Genomic DNA, 15,336 nt, shown 5'->3' on the forward strand with positions numbered 1-15,336 from the left:
TGTATGTATAATGTAGTATGTTTAAACGTATGCATATGTAATATTAGTACAATTGTTATTAATTCTCACTTTGGTATGTGTTCGACGGTCCCATTCACCCTCAAGTAACCTTTAAGTAAATCGATGCAAAATGACTCGGTCAAATGTTAACCATTTCGAAATGCAATGAATTACTTTATATTAAACAAAAATATTCTCTCAAGTGAATTGTCACGTCTAGACTAATATAGGAATACTTATTATGCATAGAAATCATTCAATATGCCTTTTAACTTGCCTCTTTTTGAAACAGAGTATGCAAAACTTGTGCTGATTCAAAAATTCTGCTTAAGCCTAAAGACTATATTTTAGTAATTTACATAACCTCACATATTTTATATATAATTTAGTAACAAAATAACGCAAAATTTCACTGTGTTACACATAAAAATTTATTATGGGCCTTTTAACTGTATTATTAAAACAGTCTTCAAGGTGATGTAGAGCAAAAATACATTTATAAATAGTTATAGAAATACAGTTAAAAATAAATACAAATATGTTTTTAATTAACTAGCTTTTCGTTTGCCGACAAAAGCATTATTCAAATTGCAGCTACGTTGATTTCCAAGCGCATACATAAGTAGGCACATTTATTTATGTATAGTGCGCTACAAATTCAATGCCATAAATATTTAACTAACTGTCTTTTATTATATGCATTAACCATACTCCATTAACTTGTGTCATTTTCTTAGTAGGCGCGCTTTACGTATTATATTGTGACACTCAATGCACTTATTTGTATTCCAGCAGCAGTTACACTAACATAATTCGTCTTTTTTATCAACAATATTATTTTTGCTTGTTTTTTCTTAGAACATTTTTTTCTTAACTGCCGTATAACGTTCCATGTAAACTTCGTAACCTTCTAAATCAGTAAACTGTTTGGAATTGAAGAGATTGCCATCAACAGACAGATTGCAAATTTTTGATTCCTTTAATATGCGTGGCGTGAATGCGTTGGCCTGTAGGCAATTCTCTTCGAGACGCAAAACCTTTAGTTTCGGACACGCTGCAATCTCTTCGGAAAGTGTTGAGATTTGATTTTGATTTAAATTCAGCTCAGTCATGTAAAGTGTGCCAACTTCAGCAGGTACAATTGTGATTTTATTGCGTGACAAATCCAATACATCGAGATGTTTGAGACCACACAACATGGTGGGGAATTCCTTAATTTGATTATTGGTCAGATTAACAGTTTTCAAATTATTGCAGTTCGATAGTGTTTTTGGTATTTTTGTAAGGTAATTGTTCATCACCAACAGCACCTCCAGTTTCGTTAATTCGCCTATAACATCTGGTAGTTCAATAAGTTTATTCCCACTGAGGTTCAAATGTTTGACCAGTGTGAAATGACCCAACTCATCCGGTAAACGCTCAAAGCGATTTTCGGAAAGATCTGCAATTAAATAGAGATAAGTTAGACTCAAACCAAATACAGTAAGGTTAACTATGTATGTACTTACCAAGTGTTTTAAGGACATTTGGATAATTTTTCAATTGCGGTGGAAATTCTTGTAAGCGCTGTAGTGAAATCTTTAGTATGCCTGTTTTCTGCGCTGTTTCCAGGTGTTGACGCACTTGTTTGTTACCCATTATGTCTAGCGGTTAAAAATTCCCACACAAAACTTATTAGCGGTTTAAACAATTAATTAGTAAAAAGAAAATTACACTCCGACGATGTTTTTGCTTCCAATTGATGGGTGATATTTTTTGTTTTGCGCCCTGCAAACAGCTGTTGCTGACATTTCTGCGCAGCGGTTGCGACGGCAGCATTGTAGCCACTCCAAAGGAAATTTAACGGATTCATAGATGGCTTATTCGTTTTCTGCTTTATAAACGAAATTAAATACATACGTAATTTAAAATTAATGTTTTATAAAAATATTCCATAAAACACTTGCATTATTTGTTTTATTATAATGCATGTTGACGTTTGCACGTTCAAATGATAGATGTCGCTGTAGGCAATTCGTACGGCAACGCAATTCTTGAACAGCTGTTTACAGGTGGAAGCTCTTGTTCTTTCTTCCAATATTTTAGCAAAGTGTTGGCATTTTATTGCTACTTCTATAATTTTTGCATCAAAACAAATTAAAAAAAAAAACTATTTTCAGTGTGTTTATAAATTGAAATGATACACAGCCTATTTATAGTAAACAACAGCGGGTGAGTTATTTCGAAAACGATTTGAGTTTCTTTTCCAAATTTCGTTGTAATTAGTTTGCTGTAGCCGAATGAATTTTCACTTTGCTACCAGCTGTTTACTTTCTATTGGAAGTAATTATAGCATTCGTCGCATTTCCTTAAATACAAATTTTTTGTTCACTATAGCGATGTTTTTCTTGAAAAACATTGGCGTTCAGTTGTTTCCCGTTCTGTGTGCGACTACTTTCTCGATGCCCAACGCAATGCCCCATTGGTAAGTACAAATAAATCTCCAGTTATGAAAATATCACTTGAATGCTTATCTTATTATGTAGGACGTTCCGCCCGTGATTTCCACACCCCACTACTACCTCATCACAGTGCAACGCAATGGCATATCGCTTGTAGCTGCCTGCAAGCAGGAAGTGCCGCCATTATTCGTTATTGAATTCCTACACCGTGTGATGGACACATTTCAGGATTACTTTGGTGATTGTTCTGAGTCAATTATTAAAGAAAATTATGTAGTCGTGTATGAGCTGCTCGATGAAATGCTGGATAATGGTTTTCCACTTTCAACGGAGAGCAATATACTTAAAGAGCTTATTAAACCACCAAATATTTTGCGCACCATCGCCAATACAGTTACAGGAAAAAGCAAGTAAGTCACAAATAAGTAAATGTGAACAGATTACTCACTATTATTTGCAGCGTTAGCACTACTCTGCCCTCTGGCCAGTTATCGGCTATACCGTGGCGTCGTAGTGGTGTACGTTATAATAATAATGAAGCTTATTTCGATGTCATTGAAGAGGTCGATGCCATTATTGATAAGTCCGGCTCAACAGTATTTGCTGAAATACAGGGTTATGTATGTAGTTTTTTGATAAATATTTATGTTTACTAGAATAAGTCCGTTAAAAATTTTACAGATTGACTGCTGCTGCAAGCTGTCTGGTATGCCTGATCTCACGCTCTCCTTTATGAATCCTCGCCTCTTCGATGATGTCTCATTTCATCCATGTGTACGCTTCAAGCGTTGGGAGTCCGAACGTTTACTCTCCTTCATTCCGCCAGATGGCAATTTCCGTCTAATGTCTTATCATATTAGTTCACAATCCGTTGTGGCAATACCTGTTTACATAAGACATAATTTCTCTATAAAAACTGGTGAACAGGGACGCCTGGATTTGACTGTCGGTCCACGTACCACACTCGGTCGTACGGTGGACAAAGTGAAATTAGAGATTACAATGCCTAAGTGTGTTTTGAATTGCATTTTAACACCAAATCAAGGCAAATACACATTCGACTCGGTTACTAAGACATTATCGTGGGAAGTGGGCCGCATTGATGTCTCTAAATTGCCAAATATTAGGGGCACTGTAAGTCTAAGCATTGAAATAGTGTAATAGTAATGACAGCGTTGCATTTATACAACATTTTCTCTTATTTAGGTATCAATTACACCCGGCAGCACAAATATCGATGCGAATCCCTCTATTAATGTTCAATTTTCAATTTCACAACTGGCTGTTTCTGGCCTGAAGGTCAATCGTCTGGATATGTATGGCGAGAAGTATAAGCCATTCAAAGGTGTCAAGTATATTASTAAGGCGGGCAAATTTCAAGTGCGCATGTAAGGCGCTCAAAAAAATAAAACTTACACCTTCTCGCCTATTCTACATTTAATTAGTGAATTTAACGCATATGATTTTAAACATACAATTTTTTTAGCATATGAAAGTATTTCTGTTTCGTTATACAGATTTAATTCCAAGACTCTTTTTTCGGAGTTGCATGTAAACATGAATCTAAAGACTTTAAAGAATAAAAATTTAGAGTTATTATTCTAAACACATTCTCATTTTCAGATATGCTCAGATGCTTTATTAATTGATATTTGTATTATAAAAAAAAAAATAAGTTCCTCTGACCTTAATATTGCAGTCGATGGCGTCAAAATTCCATCAGTCAATATCCCTGAGCCTGTAGGTGTGACTTTCGACAGCTTGTGCTCCTACACTCCTCGACCACGATTATTGTCAACGTACAGAGCCACAACAAAATCCTCACCCTCTAGCCGGCAGCACATGGGGAAAGAATAAAAAAACATTGTTGGCAACATACAAGGCAATCGGCCGTCCGGCCCTTAACTACGTCGCCTGAACGCATTGAAACGCAGACGAGGAAGCTACAGACTTGTCAGAACACTGCACCCCGCACTACGACAGGATGCCTCTTGATGTCTCCTATCGAACACCTGCAAAGTGAGGCCCCATTGTTCCCAGTTAAAAAGTTCATGCTGGAGTGCTTTCGCAGCAATCATCCCTGCAGTTACCTGCTTGGATCTAAATCCCTCAACTACCTCGACGAAATCAAGCAATACGCCGACCAGACTTTGGACGCAACTAACTTCCGACAAACACTGATCGCCATTCACAGAGGAGCCATCAACACCTTCACCCACTTTCTGTCAGTGAATGGCGTACTCGGAGTCAAACAGACGAAAAGCTCGAGTTGGCGCGAGAAACGGGAGTGAGCCTTCCTTACGCAGCTTCGTTCTGGATACTTAAAAATCTTACTTATCCAGAATAGACCCAGACACATCAAACTGTGTATGTCCATCAATCAATGAGTCTCCGCATGACACTAACCATCTCTCTGCATGCCCTACTAACTCTACTTATCTGACACTCTTCTCCCGTTGGTCCGACTCCGTCGATACATCACTTTTTTTTTTGGGCCTACCGTTGGTTGTTGTTGACGTCGGCGACAACTTAACCCTCTTCTCATCGCAAAGTGGCTTAGGTACGCGTTACAACAACAATAACAACAACCCGTAAAGAATCTGTTCCCAAGAAACGAACGGATCCGAATTTTTAATCGGCCAAGGACTGCCAAATCTGCACCGTTCCTCCAAATAATTTCTGCCGCTGCAAAACCAACAACAACARCAAGCCGCAAATAATAATCAAGTTGATGCTGAAATAGACAGTTACAAAGAGAAAAGAAAAGGAAGCAGAAGAAAGTGTTTCGCAAAACTGCTGGAGTCGTGTTGTTTTTGTTGTTGTAATGATAGTGAGCACTTACCAAAAATTGTTGAGGAACGCTGCGGAGTTATTATCAGCTCTGAGTGGGATAGAAATGCATGTTCGTCCCGGTTCCGAAAGCCGTGGAAACGAACTTCTCCATCCATTTTTGGCTACGCTCATCAAAGAGAAGATCTGGAAAAACAGTATATTAAACGCCATTCTTGATCAGGGTAATGTCTAGATTGGCCTCAATCACTTTCTGGTAGCTAATGAGTTTTCTTTTTACGAAAAAAATCTTAAAAAAAAAAAACCAAAAATCAAAACTTCCATTGGATATACTCAATACTGTATAAACTCAGGCACGTAAAGTTTCATGCAAATACATACAAACATATATATAGTACACATAGGAGACACATGAAGAGCCATGCATCACCTCACCTCACCTCCGAAGGCACTACACTCCGCCGCTTGATATATTCGCTGTTGTTGCTATGCCTGTCTACGCTGAAACCCACTGTTTGTTGAACCAAAGCAAATCAATAGGAATTTGTGAGTTGTTAAAATGCAAAACTTGATTTTATGCGCAGACAAATATACACACAAACACACACACATATATATATATACATACATACATACAAACACATTTGCAACAAAACAGTGGAGGCACACATTAAAGTCTAAAGTCAGCAGGTTACTGCAACTGCATTTGAGTTAGCAACAAGTTGCAGTGTTGGCGGTGGCGACTGCTGCCTCTCTTTATAGATAGTTGCACTGCTTGGCAGTGGCAGCATTTTTGCATTTTAAAACTCTTCGCCGTTGAGGCTTTGTCGCGATAGACATCGTTGATGCAGTGCCTGCAGCATTTGGATGCTGCGAGAAACCTGTTTCTGGCCATAAGTGGCAAAAACCATTTTAGTTTACTTTATTTTATTTTATTTGATTTAACTATCAAAATGCATTTTTAATGACCTTTTTGTCCAATGCAATATTGCATGAAAATGGAAAATTTTTAATTGTTATTACTTTCGTGTTTTATAATAAAATTGTGTACTATTTCACTAATGCTTAAAGGACGGTGACTTGATGATCTATTGCATCATTAACATGCATTTGCATTGTTATTATTATTATTATTATTATTATTATTTGGAATATTTGCTTCCAGGACAGTCTTACTGTGGTGGGCAGGGTGGCGCATTTTTTGATCAACAAATTTTAGATTAAAATTCGAAATTTAACTTTTTTTTCTGAATTGAAAATTGATTTGCTTAATCCAAAAATTTGATGAAAAAATACTTGAATTCTAATTTACTTAAGGAATCGGTAGGGTAATCTTTTTTAAATTTTTTTTTTTTTTTTTTTACTTAATAAAGCCCAAGAATAATAATACCGCTTGACGTTCGGAGCGCTCGGAGTGCATACCTCAAACTTTAAACACGTTTTTCTCAAAACACACTTTTTTAAACTGGCGGATACGATTCCGGTCGAACTACTGCTTAATTTTTTAAAATGTTCACAAAACGCCTGCCTATTGTGTGGTATTAGTATTCATAGTTTTTTATATAATTTATTGACAATATTATGACGAAATTTAGGTAAACAAATATGGGGAAATTACAACAAAAAAAATGTAATTACTTTTTTATTGATCAACATTTTTTCATGATTCTAGTAGGGACGATAACCATTCACGTACTTCTTAAGAAAAAATAGGGTTTTTGAGTTTCAGATGATCCAAACATGAGAAATCGTGTCCGCCAGTGAAAAAACGCATCTCATTCACCCAGTCATTTCTCCGACAGATGTCATCAAAATATTCCAAAAATTGTTTATGCACTCCACGTTAAACCTCATGGTATGTGAAAAAAGTTCTATTGTAGAATAAAAATTTCTACGAAAAAAAAAATTTCAAAAAACGACATTACCCTACTGACCCCTCAAAAAATTGGATTAACAAATTGAGAAATCGATTCTTTTTGTGGCATTATCGGATTGTATATACTGTAATAAACATTCTCTGAAATTTTGAAATCGAAATTTAATTTATTACGGTCGCTACAGCGCTTCTTGTAGAAAGTGGACAGAGAGTGGGAAAAATCTTTAAAGGAGTTTTTGTCAGAATGGTGGTTTTCAAATCGTTTTCCTTTCTTTCAAAACAAGAATTTTGAAGATATCTAGTTCCAATTTGGAGAGCAGATTTTTATTGTGATTCGCTATCACTCTATGGAAGCTTTTATTTTTGGTTTTGAAATCTTGCTATTAATCGAAATAAAAAATCCAAAAATCTTGTGTTTGAACAAAGTGAGAATCTGTACGAATTTACTGAATTCGCATGTATGGTATTTTATAGCTTTGTCTGAATCGTGCCAAAGCGTAAAAAATACTACTTTTTGAAAAACGTGCTTAAAGCTGACTGTATGAAGTGATTAGCAAGTCAAGCTCATGCAAAAAAAAAAAAAAAAAAAAAAACAACAACAAAAAGCAAAAACAGGAATAAATCCACATTTCAACAGATTTTTTGACTAAAGCGGTATATATTATATATATATTTATATATACAAGGGCGGGTCGATTTTTTCTCTATAAAATCGCGTTTGCGGGAAATGTTCTACCGATTCAGCGATTTTTAAGGAGAACTATAAAAAAAATTTAAATTGACAATTTTATGAAAGAATTTTATGAAGTAGTTGTCCTATCTGACCGAATCCGACAAATGAATGAATAGAAACTGACGAACAGATTTTTATGATCCCTAAAAATTAGGGGGATACAAATCGCTGACTCGAAACCGGTTTTAGACCAATAGTGGCTTTGCCAATGAATGATGTTGAGTTGACAGTCATTGGCTGGCTAAAAATTAGGGTCTCATGCGGTTACTTAAAGCCGACGACTGTCGTGCTGTCGTGGGAACAGGTTCACTCTGTGACAAAAGGTTCACGCAGTCCACAAGTTTTAGATATTGATCAGCACTAGCTGAGCTCATTGAAGGTTGAAGAAAGGTCCAATGTTAGATCGGAAGAGGGCATCGGAAAACCGATTAACTTCCATTCGGAAGTGATTTTTATACCCTGAATAGGGTATATTAAGTTTGTCACGAAGTTTGTAACACACAGAAGGAAGCTTCGGAGACCTTATAAAGTGTATATATAATATAAATGATCAGTATGTTGAGTTGAGTCGATTTAGCCATGTCCGWCTGTCTGTCTGTCTGTTTGTCTGTATATATATAGGAACTAGTCCCTCAGTTTGTAAGATATCGTTTTAAAATTTTGTAAACGTACTTTTCGCTTCAAGAAGCTGCTCATTTGTCGGAACTGTCGGTGTCAGACCACTATAACATATAGCTGCCATACAAACTGAACGATCGGAACTAAGTTCTTGTATGGAAATCTTTCACATTTGACAATGTATCTTCGCAAAAGTTAGCACAGGTTGTTTGCTAAAGCAAACATGTAATATCCGAAGAAATTGTTCAGATCGGCTTACTATAGCATATAGCTGCCATACAAACTGAACGATTGGAATATAGTCCTGGTATGGAAAACTTTTGCATTTGACGTGGTATCTTCACGAAATTTATAAGTAGGGCTTGCAAAAGAGGCTTGTAGAGGCTGAAGTTATGATACAGCTACCTTATTCGCAAATTTTGGCTTCATCATGTCGAATGTTATATTATTCAGCTTCAAATATATGGCTCTAAAAATGGATCTCCCAAAAGGATTAAAAACCTTCCTATAAGTTTAGAAACATTCCTGACGGATTAAAATGTGCTCGATCGAAGCCTTTCACAAGTATGCGGCTAATTAGTTTCATCATTAGTATTCTGTAGCAAACTGAAAATAAAATCTATTTTATTGAAATATTGGTGTGAAATGGTAAGTGGGAGTCAATTTCTGAATAACTTTCTGAATAACTGTTCAGCAATATATTAACCTATCGACACATGCCTGAAACAATCTTAAAGCATGTAAGAGCATTATGCAAACTATCACTAATAACGTCACTATTGCGAAATAATCTATAACTCAATACTATGTGTATGAAATTATTCAAATAATGAATGCTTACCTTTAGCCCGATTCCAGCGGATCTTTCCTTCGCACAAATATTAAAAATATTCCTAATTATCATTTAATTACAACCGTTAAATTAAAAGATAAATAATTGATATGTTTGTACAAGTATATTTACTTTATCAACAGCGTTTTTATCTTTAAATTACAGTGCAAGCGTGCCCACTTTTCCATTTAGCTCAGCAAAGCGCGATTATTTCGCGTGATTTGCATATTTTTTGTTCAACAGATTACTTAACTCTTTTTCCACTTGAATTATACATTATAAATGTTCTTAACGTCATGACTTGGACTTTGCTGGGTTGTTGAATTGCCTATGGAAAAACAAAACCGAAACAAAACGAACAAGCAAGCAAAACAATAGACTTAAGCAACGAACTCATATCGCGCTAGCAACATAAACTCCAACCAACAGTAATATGATCGTATATGTGTATATAATCGTGCGTGTACATTTTTATTTAATTACTGCTGTGCGGACAAGACCGTTTTGTCAGTTTACACCGCGATTTGTGACGTGACGAATAAATTAATGAATCAGTTCACAACTATTTCCGGTGCAAAAGTGTGTGCGATACGCAAAAAAAGTTATTTTCAAAGTTCACAAAGTAATTGTTATTGCCAAAAAGGCATGCTTTATTATATTTTATTCAACACCATGCTGCTTTGCGGTTGAAATCGGGGAAATTGGCTTGAAAGAGACATTCGATTACACTTGTTTGAGGTTAATTAAAGCGGTTTTTGCACGAGATAAGCTCTCTTCGCTCGTGACTAATTTGAATTCTGTTGAAATTTATATTTGATGACGAGTTTAATTAATTTTTTTTTTGAGAGTTTTTAAGATAATGTAGCAGTAAAAAACTTTTTTTTTTTTTTTTTTTTGTTTTAATTAATACATATGAGGAAGTCAAGGTTTTCAATGAATTCCACCCACAATATCAAGCATACACTTTTTTTTAAATATTATTTGTGGCTAACTTTTAAGTTAGTTAATTTAACTTAATCATTTTCTCACACCCTATACCTGAACCTCAGTGTTACACCGATTTTTGCCAATTTCAATAGTTTGCTGAATTATTTAGATTTAATCTGGTAATTTGTAGGGTGTCTTGTATATGTCGCGATTTGACAACCCAAGTGTTACAATTATTTGGCAACTCTCATCATTATCGTAAACTTTGAAATTTTTAATATTATTGTATAAATACGCAGAACTCTATGACATATAATCGTTATTTGGGTTGTTTACAATAACTTAAATTATTCTTTTCGTTCAAAAAATTGAATTAAGGTTAATCTTTCCCCGCTCATTATTCCAAACCCGTTCCCTTGGTTGTGGTTTCGCTAAATAGTAGATAGGGACAACATCCGATATGTTTTACGTAGGTACCTGCTGACGACAGCCTTACCCCACGGTACTCAAAAGAACAATGGATCAAATCAATGCGTTGATCAGCGCCCTGAAATTGCATGGCATTTTCAGTACCAACTGGCAGTGTGGAATGGACACACTAACCCCTTGGTGGAGTTCGAGGCCCAGTAAGTGACAAGCGGTGGAAAGACGGAACTAAAGAATATTGTGCCCTGGTCACCCTGGATGTGAAGGATGTCTTTAACTCAGCAAAGTGGGCAAACGTAATCAAGGCTCTGTATGACATAAGCGCTCCTCAATATCTTATGGAAATTCTTATAAATTATTTTGAGAACAGGCGACTATTATTCGATACAGATAAAGGCACCAAGAGCTACTCGATTTCGAGAGGAGTACCGCAAGGCTCGGTACTAGGCCCCCGTCTATGTATGATGGGGTACTAAGGAGACACCAACCGAAAGCGATTAGTGGCTAAACACCTCGACAAAATGCCGAGCAAACGCAATGATTGCATAAGCGGTCTGCACCAACGGATCTCGTCAATGAGTTTAGAACTGGCTGAGCACAAGGCCGAAGTCTTGCTCATAAGTACAGGCGCTTGGCATCATCACAGTGAACAGGCTAGTGGTACTAAGGGTTATCAGTGCTTTCCGAACAATTTCAAGTGATGCTGCAGAAGTAATAGCCAGTATGATGCCTATTGACATCAAAGGTGACGAATACGAACGAGTATAAAAATTATCAGAGCCATTTATAGGAGCCAAAAGAGAGAGTGAAAAGTGTAACGATATTGTAGTGGCGTTGACCTAAAAGGACGGTGGACCTACAGATTAATTGATTTCCATCTAACCTAAATACTAAGTGGGCATGGGTGCCTTAGAAGCTACCTGCACAGATTCCAGCACGACATTAGTCCGAATTGTTCGACGTGTTCAGAGTGCTTTGAAGATTCTGAGCGTGTATTATTTTATTGCCCTCGCTTTTTAAGTACAAGGGAAAAACTACACTCGGTGGTAGTTTTACGGTGGAAAATTTTACGACACTTATGTGTCAGTCCACTGAGAACTGGAGTGCTGCCAGCGAAGCGGCAGCATCAATCATGACGTAACTTAGACATATAGAGCAGAAGAATAGGCATCCGTCAGTCCGTGCCATAGAGGAAACTTAAATGTTTTATCACTCCCACGAAGTAATACGTAACCAGGTAGTTCCGTGAGAGAGTCTGGAGTTGGGAGTATTTTAGATTTAGCGGATTAAAGTTCCGCACTTTGACTTTTGATGCTTAATTTACACTATATATTTACATTCTGTCTATACTTAGACTATTTTACAACAATTGCAATACTCGGCTCACATTTGATTATTGTAAATTTATTAACTAAATCGGTGGAAAGTCATAAAAATCATCTCATCCCAACATTGCCCAGACGTCACTTTTGTTCGAATAGATATTGTCATGTATCGAGGAACCAACTTTCAGTTGCCACTCACGAATAACCCCTCCTCCTCGCCTTACGCCGCGGTGGTGACCTTAACGGAGGCGCCATCCTCTCCTCCGCGGATTACGTGTCAACCATTACGGTTGTAGACCCCGAGTCGTCACTTTCAGCGAGGGAGTCAATCCACTTCCTCCGTGGCGGAGGCATCCCTACTTTCGAATTTACCTGCCACGTAGGCTGATCCGCCGGCAAACAAAAACACTGACTCAAAGACTACCAGCACAGGCCAAACCCGGTACAGCTGCTCGCTAGGCGCGTGTGACTGAACATACAGAAAAAGCTGGCAAACGCGCAATGCTTAGTAGCCAGCACAAAGCGGGAAAAGGTCACTCACAAAGGGTGCCGCACGGAACTTGGTCTCCGTACCAACCCGAGTCGACCGATGTGAAAAATGCACCCAGCCACACCGTGGGCTGAAAAGCTCACTACTACGACCAAACAAGACACAAATCTAGCACCTCCCGCACACGGACAGGCACCGGCACCTGTTGAGAAAAAACTGCCCAAGTACCCCTGTTACACGGGCAACTGTACTTCAGATGCTCAGCACAACTCTGATCGATAGGTAATTCAGCCGGCAGAAAACACCAAGAACACGGTATAGAACTGAAACTGTGTGACAGCCCAGCAACTACAACCGTATGGCAACATGCTCCAACCACACTTGAAACACTTGAAAAACACCTGTTTCAAAACTCGAACCGGGTTTTTTGTTTTTTAAAGCATCGTAAGTCGGAGTGCGGAACTTTAATCCGCTTATTAGAGGACTGGCACATAATTTCAGGCATTTTGAGGAAATGTTCAGATATTTCACTGCAAAAACCAAAAAAAACACCAGAGTGTTACAAAAGAGGAAATGAAACTGGCTAAAAAGTTGGAAAGCGAAGCATTAGTAAAGGAGTACGGTATATATGTACATGACAGATGGCCACAAGGAAAAGATAAGCAATTTTAGATTGGAACTTCCAGGACTATTTCGCGGTGGGGGCGAAAAATGGGCATACATAATTAAACGTCGCATTGAAGCGGAAGAGTTGTCTATTAAATGCGGAAAAGATTCGAAAATTCCATCCGCCACCACCGGGCCAACGATGGAAGGAGGCGAGTCATGATAACACAGTACTTGGACGAAGAATGTGCAAAGCCAAGTCAAGTATATTATGTTGAATCCCTCGTCTAAATTAAAGGGAGAAAAGCATCACATAAAATATGAAACTGCCCGACGTTTAGCTAAATCTATAGACAAAATACGTGCCACATATTGTAATGAATGGAAATCAAAAGAAATACGTGTCCGACAACGCGTCGTCGCTTGGAATTTCATTTATAAATTTTCTCTGAGAGCTGGTAAAGCTATTGTTGTTGTATTTCATTTCTTCGGCAAAGATTCAATTCGCTACACCAAAAAAATTGAGGTTTAAAAACGAGTGTTCAAAAATCTAGAACTATTTTTGGAGAATTAAAAGGAATGAGACTATCTGTTTGACAGGCTTAACACGAACATTTGAAGGAGCTTATGGAAGGGCTCACTGCCAAAGTGCTTCGTATCTACAAGGCCTCAATTACATTACAAAACCAGTTCGATTTACGCACCGAAGAAAGTATGTCACCTGCGGAGAAGTTACTTGCCTATAACCGCGCTAATCGTGCAGTAGCCATATTATATAACCATCAATGTTCAGTACCAAAAGGACATGAAAAATCAATGGAGAACTTGAAGGAGAAGATACGTCAGAAATGCGAGATGATTGAGAAAGCCGAGTCGGACTATCATGATCTTAAAAAAGCAGCCAAGCATGGATCTGTAAAAGAACGCTTTGTTTTTTTTTTTTGTTTTGTTTGTTTTTGTTTTGAGAAGATACTCATATGCCGCATTCGAGACCACGGCTAATCAGTATTATCTTACTATTTTGGACATACAAAACAGTACGCCTACGTACTAAACTCTTAACTCCGTCATCTATAGATTTGTGGGAAGGCTCTGCGGGACCATCGCTAAGCATTACATCGCAGGGCTCACGTCAATTAACTCATTATTTGCGGCTTTAGCTTCGCTACTTCTATGTTGTTGTACTCTTCTCAGCTCCTGTAGTATCAGAGCTGTCATCCTATCCATGTTATACCATACTTGTCGAGTTTGCACATATATATCAGGTGTTATTCGACCTGCCACTTCCATCTCCAGAGCCTGTCGCTCTGTTGTGTCTCCGGCAGTAGAAAAATATATGCTCCGCATTTTCGCTACTGCTAACACAGAAAGAGCGGGTAACTTCATTGTCATGACCGTACCTGTACAATTGAAAATCAGGTAGAAATCTTTCCTGATCATAGTATTTCTGTGTATCTGAAATGGTGTGAATCGCGTTAACACTTCCCCCTTAGCCCCCATATACCTAATATAAAGATTTTCCAACTTCTAGGTGACACTATGTTAGATATATCGGCCAATATTTGAGTTATCTCAATAAAAATAACAGAACTTGTTTTACTCATAAAAGCGTATCTTTGTGCCTAAAATAAATAAAATTGGGCGAAAACTAACCTAACCCCCATATAGTTTTTATCAGTATTTTAGAACATCCGACTCAATTTACTCCATWTGATTGGTGATGGTACGCGGGACCCCCTAATAAATCTAAGGGAACATTTAATTAGTATTGGACATGTTAACAGTACTACCAAAAGTAAATAACAACGGGTCGATACCACCCCAACTCCCATCGCCCTTCTTTACTTACTTTAACTTTTATGTTTACTAATCTGTGATTTTAATATTTTATAAATGTCCTTTTTGTACTTGGAATTTTATTATTTAATTTATTTTTTATTAATTTTACAGATATTCACTTCTTTTCTCCATATTTCATATACTCAACTCAAAATCATCCCACAAAGAACCGCACTGTCGATAATAATTAGCAAAAATCATCAGCTCATTCAAGTGAGTACTCATTTAAATTATTAATTAAATGTTCTGAACTAATAGCAATATTACTGACGGCTAATAAGTGCAAGCTTATATGCATAAATAGTATGTAAGGGTATACAAGGAATGTTTCAAAGTAAACAGGACTTAAAAAACAACAGAAAAATGATTTTTTCGGCCAAATCAATTTATTTTGTTCAAAATAGTCTCCTTCTGCTTCAATATAACTTTTTGC

General features: G+C 37.2%; 2 protein-coding genes and 1 pseudogene across 2 annotated transcripts; 2 read left to right on the forward strand and 1 right to left on the reverse strand.

Annotated features, from left to right (window-relative positions):
* Nucleotides 1–429: 429 nt before the first annotated feature.
* On the reverse strand, nt 430–2,024 carry LOC108977327 (leucine-rich repeat-containing protein 57). The gene is made up of 4 exons (XM_018946944.1): nt 1,947–2,024; nt 1,714–1,870; nt 1,509–1,643; nt 430–1,441 (listed from the first exon to the last, which is right to left on the reverse strand). The coding sequence occupies exons 1-4, from the start codon at nt 1,968–1,970 to the stop codon at nt 855–857; spliced, it is 903 nt and encodes a 300-aa protein (XP_018802489.1). The 5' UTR covers nt 1,971–2,024; the 3' UTR covers nt 430–854.
* Nucleotides 2,025–2,084: 60 nt separating this feature from the next.
* LOC108977326 (AP-3 complex subunit mu-2) lies at nt 2,085–4,047 on the forward strand. Its single transcript, XM_018946943.1, has 6 exons — nt 2,085–2,211; nt 2,377–2,464; nt 2,526–2,851; nt 2,902–3,061; nt 3,123–3,575; nt 3,648–4,047. Exons 1-6 carry the CDS (start codon nt 2,177–2,179, stop codon nt 3,831–3,833), a joined length of 1,248 nt encoding a protein of 415 aa, XP_018802488.1. The 5' UTR covers nt 2,085–2,176; the 3' UTR covers nt 3,834–4,047.
* Nucleotides 4,048–11,164: 7,117 nt separating this feature from the next.
* Nucleotides 11,165–13,596, forward strand: LOC108977309 (annotated as a pseudogene).
* The last annotated feature ends 1,740 nt before the right edge of the window (nt 13,597–15,336 follow it).

The sequence above is a fragment of the Bactrocera latifrons genome, unplaced genomic scaffold, assembly GCF_001853355.1.
Source record: "Bactrocera latifrons isolate USDA-ARS-PBARC rearing strain unplaced genomic scaffold, ASM185335v1 scaffold_87, whole genome shotgun sequence".
NCBI lineage: Eukaryota > Metazoa > Arthropoda > Insecta > Diptera > Tephritidae > Bactrocera > Bactrocera latifrons.

Coding starts and splice junctions, on each gene's coding strand:
- LOC108977327 (XM_018946944.1), bottom strand. CDS start 1,970: ATGCATTATAATAAAACAAATAAT. Junction 1,871..1,946: donor ATTATAATAAAACAAATAAT/GCAAGTGTTTTA, acceptor TTTATAAAGCAG/AAAACGAATAAGCCATCTAT. Junction 1,442..1,508: donor AAATGTCCTTAAAACACTTG/GTAAGTACATAC, acceptor ATTTAATTGCAG/ATCTTTCCGAAAATCGCTTT.